Source organism: Colias philodice, chromosome 13 (genome assembly GCF_061535455.1).
Source record: "Colias philodice isolate Cphi_HAF_F1 chromosome 13, ilColPhil1 Martin Lab GWU primary, whole genome shotgun sequence".
Classification (NCBI taxonomy): domain Eukaryota; kingdom Metazoa; phylum Arthropoda; class Insecta; order Lepidoptera; family Pieridae; genus Colias; species Colias philodice.
This window is the reverse complement of record NC_143098.1, coordinates 10,271,003-10,281,353: the sequence shown is the minus strand read 5'-3', so window position 1 is coordinate 10,281,353 and position 10,351 is coordinate 10,271,003. Positions and strand designations below refer to the sequence as shown.

General features: G+C 34.8%; 1 protein-coding gene across 1 annotated transcript; it reads left to right on the top strand.

Annotated features, from left to right (window-relative positions):
* The first annotated feature begins 7,373 nt into the window (after positions 1-7,373).
* LOC149483634 (AN1-type zinc finger protein 1-like) lies at positions 7,374-9,010 on the top strand. The gene is made up of 3 exons (XM_089702992.1): positions 7,374-7,770; positions 8,134-8,236; positions 8,469-9,010. Exons 1-3 carry the CDS (start codon positions 7,490-7,492, stop codon positions 8,988-8,990), a joined length of 906 nt encoding a protein of 301 aa, XP_089559118.1. The 5' UTR covers positions 7,374-7,489; the 3' UTR covers positions 8,991-9,010.
* Positions 9,011-10,351: the final 1,341 nt, after the last annotated feature.

The following is a 10,351-nucleotide window of genomic DNA, read 5'->3' as shown; positions in this document are numbered from 1 at the left end:
ACTACGCAACGGATTTTGATGCGGTTTTTTTAAAAGATGGAGTGATTCAAAAGGAGTTTTATACCTATATAATTTATTAGGTTCTAGACAAAGCGGGCGAAGCCGCGGGCGGCTAGCTAGTTATTGTATAAATTTTAAAATATAGTTCTTATCGATTATAATATCAAGGGTTAAATATAAATTTAATATAGTTTTGAACCTAGAAAAACGGCAATCAGTCGCCAAAAAATTGTACAAGTTGGTACGCATTTACAACTAGGAGTAAATACCTAGGCCCTAGATATTCATAAATATATGTAACACAAACAATTTATATTTAGTGTCCTGTTTGCCTATAAGCTACGTGATTAGCAAAATGTGATATAACGCGTTTCATTAAAGAAACGAATCTTAAATGGCGGCGCTTATCATTCTCTCTCGCTTACACACGGTATGCAAAAAAATAGGGTAAAATAGGGTAAAATCACTAAAATATAATATTTTTTTATCATACAATGACAATTATGTATTTTCGATAGTAAATAATATTTTATTGGAATTTGACATAATAATAATATGTTCTTTGGGAAAAGTTGTTCAGATAAATGGGCTCATTACGATTATTATAGGGATTTTGTTGCATTCTGTGTAGGTAAATATGATAATTATACACAAATACCATAACGAAACAGTTTGTCAACAAACAAATTAAAATTATCCATTTACGTTATTTTTATTTTCTTTTTTGCTGACCCTACCATATGTCAATGTCGGCTTTGGCCGCCATTTAAGATTCGTTTCTTTAATGAAACGCTTTATAACTGTACATTATACAGAAAATATTATATCTTAGATGTTTTTGAAATAAAATGATTAACTAAGGATCTTCATATATTTTCGTAGCCAGGGCCGGATCTACCCATGGGCTTTATGGGCTGCAGCCCAGGGCCCCGAGGTTAAAAGGGCCCCCAAACCCCGATAAAAAAAATAGGCGATAATTTGAAAAAAAAAATCTGTAGTTTTCGAAAAACAAATTGATGAAAAATCGCATACCTACTTCAATAACTTTTGCTAACATGTAAAAGGATGTTTGCATGCTGATTTTCAACTTATATGTAGAAAATAAATCTTATTTATTGAAACTATTTGGTTATTTAATATATTATATGCCGTGGCCATGGCATATCGTAGATTTGCTCATTTCATGAAATGATTAATCATTACACGAAATGGTCGCATTTCATGAAATGGTTAATTGTCTATTGGCCACAACATGATGTGGTTTGAGCAGATCAATGATAAGAAATCGTTTCTCGATATGGGCAACTAAACGCGCGGTTTTTTCACGAATTGATCAAAATTATTTGATCATATCGTAACATCATCACATTAATCATTGGTAGAGGCGCTGCAAGCGCTGTGTTTATGTGTGGAGATGGCGGCCGCTGGCAAAAATTTTATTATTCGCAGTTAACAACTTCATAATTCGTTTGCTCGTTCGTTTAATTAAAATATGAAGAAAGTCATACAGGGCCGGACCGTGAACTCTTGGGGCCCTGGGCTGTAACTACCCAGGGGCCTTTTTTTTGGAAATGTTCATATTAGTTTCATACTTACTTTCGCAATTTTGTTATTTTAACACAATCAAATTTTATTTTAAATCGTTTCATTAGTTCAGGAGTCTATCGCGGACAAACAAAGTGACACGTATTTTTTTTTAAATACATAATATAGAGATAATAAAAAGTGTGTGCGTGTAACCTTTACGCGCGATTGAAGTAAAACTTCTTTGGCGTTGACGACATATATCACTGAAATGATTAAATATTAACTTAAATAAATAATCCTAATTGATTATGATATTTGCCACTAGCTGGCGTATAAGTCAAGAAGCGTGTAGTATATGACATATACTTACAACCAATCAGAATTATTATTTTTAAATGGCGGAAACTACACAGACTATAGTAAGCGTTACTTCCGTCAGAAAAAAAATCTGAGTTACTCCCTAGTCGCGCCTAAAGAAGTTTTACTTCAAAAATATAATAAAATAATGTTATTTAGGGCTGATTTTTCAATGCTTGGATAAAACTTATCCGTCCAATAAAGTATTACACGATAATATAAAAATGTCACGTAAACTGTAATTAGAATACATTTTTAAAATGGTAGTTTTATACATTATTCGACGAATAAATTTTAACCAAGGATTGAAAAATCAGCCCTTAATTGATAATAAATTAGTAAAAGAATCTGACAGATTCCGAACACCGAACACCGAACACCGAACACCGAACACCGAACACCGAACACCGAACACCGAACACCGAACACGAACACAAACACAAACACAAACACAAACTCTCAAAATCAAATTCAAATTCAAATTCAAATTGTAATTCAAATTCAAATTCAAATTCAAATTGTAATTCAAATTCAAATTCAAATTCAAATTTTTATTCAAATTCAAATTTTTATTCAAATTCAAATTCAAATTCAAATTCAAATTCAAATTCAAATTCAAATTCAAATTCAAATTCAAATTCAAATTCAAATTCAAATTCAAATTCAAATTCAAATTCAAATTCAAATTCAAATTCAAATTCAAATTCAAATTCAAATTCAAATTCAAATTGTAATTCAAATTCAAATTCAAATTCAAATTCAAATTCAAATTCAAATTCAAATTCAAATTCAAATTCAAATTCAAATTCAAATTCAAATTCAAATTCAAATTCAAATTCAAATTCAAATTCAAATTCAAATTCAAATTCAAATTCAAATTCAAATTCAAATTCAAATTCAAATTCAAATTCAAATAGATATAGAACATATATTCAAATTCAAATTCAAAATCAAATTCAAGTAGATATAGAACAGCAAACAGCGAACAGCGAACAGCGAACAGCGAACAGCGAACAGCGAACACGAACAGCGAACAGCGAACAGCGAACAGCGAACAGCGAACAGCGAACAGCGAACAGCGAACAGCGAACAGCGAACAGCGAACAGCGAACAGCGAACAGCGAACAGCGAACAGCGAACAGCGAACAGCGAACAGCGAACAGCGAACAGCGAACAGCGAACAGCGAACAGCGAACAGCGAACAGCGAACAGCGAACAGCGAACAGCGAACAGCGAACAGCGAACAGCGAACAGCGAACAGCGAACAGCGAACAGCGAACAGCGAACAGCGAACAGCGAACAGCGAACAGCGAACAGCGAACAGCGAACAGCGAACAGCGAACAGCGAACAGCGAACAGCGAACAGCGAACAGCGAACAGCGAACAGCGAACACCGAACACCGAACACCGAACACCGAACACTGAACAGCGAACACCGAACACCGAACACCGAACACCGAACACCGAACACCGAACACCGAACACCGAACACCGAACACCGAACACCGAACACCGAACACCGAACACCGAACACCGAACACCGAACACCGAACACCGAACACCGAACACCGAATACGAACACGAACACGAACACGAACAAGAACACAAACACATACTCAAAATCAAATTCAAATTCAAATTCAAATTGTAATTCAAATTCAAATTCAAATTTTTATTCAAATTCAAATTCAAAATTAAATTTAAATTCAAATTCAAATTCATATTCAAATTCAAATTCAAATTCAAATTCCAAGAACACGAACACGAACACGAACACGAACACGAACAGCGAACAGCGAACAGCAAATTCAAATTCAAATTCAAATTCAAATTCAAATTCAAATTCAAATTCAAATTCAAATTCAAATTCAAATTCAAATTCAAATTCAAATTCAAATTCAAATTCAAATTCAAATTCAAATTCAAATTCAAATTCAAATTCAAATTCAAATTCAAATTCAAATTCAAATTCAAATTCAAATTCAAATTCAAATTCAAATTCAAATTCAAATTCAAATTCAAATTCAAATTCAAATTCAAAATTAAATTTAAATTTAAATTCAAATTCAAATTCATATTCAAATTCAAATTCAAATTCAAATTCAAATTCAAATTCAAATTCCAAGAACACGAACACGAACACGAACACGAACAGCGAACAGCGAACAGCAAATTCAAATTCAAATTCAAATTCAAATTCAAATTCAAATTCAAATTCAAATTCAAATTCAAATTCAAATTCAAATTCAAATTCAAATTCAAATTCAAATTAAAATTAAAATTAAAATTAAAATTCAAATTCAAATTCAAATTCAAATTCAAATTCAAATTCAAATTCAAATTCAAATTCAAATTCAAATTCAAATTCAAATTCAAATTCAAATTCAAATTCAAATTCAAATTCAAATTCAAATTCAAATTCAAATTCAAATTCAAATTCAAATTCAAATTCAAATTCAAATTCAAATTCAAATTCAAATTCAAATTCAAATTCAAATTCAAATTCAAATTCAAATTCAAATTCAAATTCAAATTCAAATTCAAATTCAAATTCAAATTCAAATTCAAATTCAAATAGATATAGAACATATTCAAATTCAAATTCAAAATCAAATTCAAGTAGATATAGAACAGCGAACAGCGAACAGCGAACAGCGAACAGCGAACAGCGAACAGCGAACAGCGAACAGCGAACAGCGAACAGCGAACAGCGAACAGCGAACAGCGAACAGCGAACAGCGAACAGCGAACAGCGAACAGCGAACAGCAAATTCAAATTCAAATTCAAATTCAAATTCAAATTCAAATTCAAATTCAAATTCAAATTCAAATTCAAATTCAAATTCAAATTCAAATTCAAATTCAAATTCAAATTCAAATTCAAATAGATATAGAACATATTCAAATTCAAATTCAAAATCAAATTCAAGTAGATATAGAACAGCGAACAGCGAACAGCGAACAGCGAACAGCGAACAGCGAACAGCGAACAGCGAACAGCGAAGAGCGAACAGCGAACAGCGAACAGCGAACACCGAACACCGAACACCGAACACCGAACACCGAACACGAACACGAACACGAACACGAACACAAACACAAACACAAACACAAACACAAACACAAACTCTCAAAATCAAATTCAAATTCAAATTCAAATTGTAATTCAAATTCAAATTCAAATTCAAATTCAAATTCAAATTCAAATTCAAATTCAAATTCAAATTCAAATTCAAATTCAAATTCAAATTCAAATTCAAATTCAAATTCAAATTCAAATTCAAATTCAAATAGATATAGAACATATTCAAATTCAAATTCAAAATCAAATTCAAGTAGATATAGAACAGCGAACAGCGAACAGCGAACAGCGAACAGCGAACAGCGAACAGTGAACAGCGAACAGCGAACAGCGAACAGCAAACAGCGAACAGCGAACAGCGAACAGCGAACAGCGAACAGCGAACAGCGAACAGCGAACAGCGAACAGCGAACAGCGAAGAGCGAACAGCGAACAGCGAACAGCGAACAGCGAACAGCGAACAGCGAACAGCGAACAGCGAACAGCGAACAGCGAACACCGAACACCGAACACCGAACACCGAACACGAACACGAACACAAACACAAACACAAACACAAACTCTCAAAATCAAATTCAAATTCAAATTCAAATTGTAATTCAAATTCAAATTCAAATTCAAATTCAAATTTTTATTCAAATTCAAATTCAAATTCAAATTCAAATTCAAATTCAAATTCAAATTCAAATTCAAATTCAAATAGATATAGAACATATTCAAATTCAAATTCAAAATCAAATTCAAGTAGATATAGAACAGCGAACAGCGAACAGCGAACAGCGAACAGCGAACAGCGAACAGTGAACAGCGAACAGCGAACAGCGAACAGCGAACAGCGAACAGCGAACAGCGAACAGCGAACAGCGAACAGCGAACAGCGAACAGCGAACAGCGAACAGCGAACAGCGAACAGCGAACAGCGAACAGCGAACAGCGAACAGCGAACAGCGAACAGCGAACAGCGAACAGCGAACAGCGAACAGCGAACAGCGAACAGCGAACAGCGAACAGCGAACAGCGAACAGCGAACAGCGAACAGCGAACAGCGAACAGCGAACATCGAACAGCGAACATCGAACAGCGAACAGCGAACAGCGAACAGCGAACAGCGAACAGCGAACAGCGAACAGCGAACAGCGAACAGCGAACAGCGAACAGCGAACAGCGAACAGCGAACAGCGAACAGCGAACAGCGAACACCGAACACCGAACACCGAACACCGAACACGAACACGAACACAAACACAAACACAAACACAAACTCTCAAAATCAAATTCAAATTCAAATTGTAATTCAAATTCAAATTCAAATTCAAATTCAAATTCAAATTCAAATTCAAATTCAAATTCAAATTCAAATTCAAATTCAAATTCAAATTCAAATTCAAATTCAAATTCAAATTCAAATTCAAATTCAAATTCAAATTCAAATTCAAATTCAAATTCAAATAGATATAGAACATATTCAAATTAAAATTCAAAATCAAATTCAAGTAGATATAGAACAGCAAACAGCGAACAGCGAACAGCGAACAGCGAACAGCGAACAGCGAACACGAACAGCGAACAGCGAACAGCGAACAGCGAACAGCGAACAGCGAACAGCGAACAGCGAACAGCGAACAGCGAACAGCGAACAGCGAACAGCGAACAGCGAACAGCGAACAGCGAACAGCGAACAGCGAACAGCGAACAGCGAACAGCGAACAGCGAACAGCGAACAGCGAACAGCGAACAGCGAACAGCGAACAGCGAACAGCGAACAGCGAACAGCGAACAGCGAACAGCGAACAGCGAACAGCGAACAGCGAACAGCGAACAGCAAATTCAAATTCAAATTCAAATTCAAATTCAAATTCAAATAGATATAGAACATATTCAAATTCAAATTCAAAATCAAATTCAAGTAGATATAGAACAGCGAACAGCGAACAGCGAACAGCGAACAACGAACAGCGAACAGCGAACAGCGAACAGCGAACAGCGAACAGCGAACAGCGAACAGCGAACAGCGAACAGCGAACAGCGAACAGCGAACAGCGAACAGCGAACAGCGAACAGCGAACAGCGAACAGCGAACAGCGAACAGCGAACAGCGAACAGCGAACAGCGAACAGCGAACAGCAAATTCAAATTCAAATTCAAATTCAAATTCAAATCCAAATTCAAATTCAAATTCAAATTCAAATTCAAATTCAAATTCCAATTCGAACACGAACACGAACACGAACACGAACAGCGAACAGCGAACAGCGAACAGTAATATTATTATATTCAAAATGGGAAAAATAAACCCATAGCTATTTTATGTGTATAGAACACATTTACGTGAACGCATCTCGAACATGAAAAAGCTGACAAAAAAATATGTCAAATTTACAATAACATGATTGTGTCACTTTTGAGTTTTGACAACAACACAGATGATCACGCGAATTTAAAATAAACAAAATATTACATATTGCAATATCTATTTGTTTGGATATCATAAATACAATATTTTGACTATTACCATACTACAAAATGGAATTCCCTGATCTCGGTGAACACTGCCAGTATAAGGATTGCAACCAGACTGATTTTCTACCTCTTCAGTGTAAATGTGGAAAGATATTTTGTAGAATACACTTCAACGACCATTGTCTTTCGGGCCTGTGTGAATTGGCGCCAAAACCACGGGATATAGTGCCTAGTAATGATGAAATATACAGATGTTCAGAGAAAGGATGCAGGAAGGGTAACCTTCATGAGATGCTGTGTACTAAGTGTAATAAAAATTATTGTATAGAGCACAGGTTTCATCCGTAAGTTAATAGCGTCTAATTAATAAATTGCACACATTTAAAGTCTAAACCAAATAACTTATAAGTATGCATGAGTTATTTCAGTATGATTTAATTTAAAAAATTGAGAGACTGGAGAGTTCTATTTCCCTGCAAATGTTTTAGAGTTGAAGATAAACACTTTTTCTTTATTCCTAGATCAAATATTTTATTCCATTAACTGTGACTATTCAGTAAAATTTGTACTAAACAAATATTTTCCATTATACATGCAGATATCTAAGATGATGTTTAATCTTATCCAGACAAGCCACTGTAGTCAATATTTAGTCAGTAAGACCAATTTATTGAAAAATCAAAAATGTAAATGTTTATTACTTCTAGGTCATGTCCAGAAATAGATGATGAAACAATGGCATTCAAAATTGAACAACTTGAAGCACCTAGACGTCAGTTTCATGAAGCCAATAAGCATTTACAAGAAAAGGTAAAATAATACATATTATAATTTTTATCTGAGTATGACAAGAATTTTTAAATGAGTTAATTTTTATTTTTATATATTATAAATGTAGTGTTAAATATTAATGGTTGTAAGTTTTTCATATATCATATTTGGGTAATATAAAAATTAAATTGAGAATAAAATAATTATTTGGATTTTCCTTTGAAATAATTTTAAAAACAAATCTTTATTAATGTAATTCCTAACATTGCAGATAACAGAAAACATAAGAAAAGCATTGCAATCAACAGCAAAAGTGAAGACAGCGTCAAAAATACATCTAATGAGAATAAAACAAAAAGCTGTAGGACCAAAAAGTGTATCACCATCAGATAGGACTTATTTTGCTATCAAAAAACCAGCAAATACTGATCCAAAAGATGTTAAAATTGTACATGAACTAGAAAATATTACGCAATTAGAAACTGTTACTTTAGATCCAGATTTAAAAGGCACAGTACCAGTATTTATAAGTTCTAAATGGAGCCTAGGAAGAGCTATAGACAGTATATGTGATTCGTGTGATATAAAAAACGAGAATAACAAAATTGGTTCAACGAAACTCAGATTGTTTCGGCAACTCGACGGTTATTGTATAAGTCCAGGACAAATGGATGTGGGTATCCAGGAATTGATGGAAAAAGAGATTTTATTGGAAGGTGATAAATTAGTTATGGAATATGTTAGCACAGATGTGTTGAATAGTGTTAATGACGGACAATTGTTTTTATGTTAAGGAAATAAATTTGTAAATGTTTTAAACATTAATTGTTTTATTTTATACTAGCTGCCGCTCGCGGCTTCGCCCGCGTGGTGTTTTGATAAAAGGTAGCCTATGTTCTTTCTCAGGGTCTAAAGATTGTCTGTGCCAAATTTTATCAAAATGGTTGAGAGGTTTAAGTGGGAAAGCGTAACAGACAGGCAGAGTTACTTTCGCATTTATAATATTAGTAGGGACTAACTCATTATTTTATCTTTATTAAATCAAATCGACTGTTGAACTACCTGTACTGTGTTTTGAATTAATTTCGATTTATATACCTACTATGTGTAATATGGAATCTTGGATAGGGATGAATTTATGATTTTTTTCTAAGTCTTAATATTTCCATCATTCCATGAATTTAAATTATAATTTGAATAAATACTTTGTTATACATTCCTACTATCATAATATTCCATTTAACTGAATTGCTTACACCTGATTCGATTGCGAACAGCAAACAGCAAATTCAAATTCAAATTCAAATTCAAATCCAAATTCAAATTCAAATTCAAATTCAAATTCAAATTCAAATTCCAATTCGAACACGAACACGAACACGAACACGAACAGCGAACAGCGAACAGCGAACAGCGAACAGCGAACAGCGAACAGCGAACAGCGAACAGCGAACAGCGAACAGCGAACAGCGAACAGCAAACAGCGAACAGCGAACAGCGAACAGCGAACAGCGAACAGCGAACAGCGAACAGCGAACAGCGAACAGCGAACAGCGAACAGCGTACAGCGAACAGCGTACAGCGAACAGCGAACAGCGAACAGCGAACAGCGAACAGCGAACAGCGAACAGCGAACATCGAACAGCGAACAGCGAACAGCGAACAGCGAACGGCGAACACCGAACACCGAACACCGAACACCGAACACCGAACACGAACACGAACACGAACACGAACACAAACACAAACACAAACACAAACTCTCAAAATCAAATTCAAATTCAAATTCAAATTGTAATTCAAATTCAAATTCAAATTCAAATTCAAATTTTTATTCAAATTCAAATTCAAATTTTTATTCAAATTCAAATTCATATTTAAATTCAAATTCAAATTCAAACACGAACACGAACACGAACACGAACACAAACACGACAACGAACACGAACAGCGAACAGCGAACAGCGAACAGCGAACAGCGAACAGCGAACAGCGAACAGCGAACAGCGAACAGCGAACAGCGAACAGCGAACAGCGAACAGCGAACAGCGAACAGCGAACAGCGAACAGCGAACAGCGAACAGCGAACAGCGAACAGCGAACACCGAACACCGAACACCGAACACCGAACACCGAACACCGAACACGAACACG

What these genes read in the sequence shown, in the direction of transcription:
- LOC149483634 (XM_089702992.1), top strand. Translation starts at nt 7,490, where the DNA reads ATGGAATTCCCTGATCTCGGTGAACACTGCCAGTATAAGGATTGCAAC. An exon ending in ATAGAGCACAGGTTTCATCC is followed by an intron (nt 7,771 to 8,133) that starts GTAAGTTAATAG and finishes TATTACTTCTAG; the next exon opens with GTCATGTCCAGAAATAGATG. An exon ending in ATAAGCATTTACAAGAAAAG is followed by an intron (nt 8,237 to 8,468) that starts GTAAAATAATAC and finishes CTAACATTGCAG; the next exon opens with ATAACAGAAAACATAAGAAA.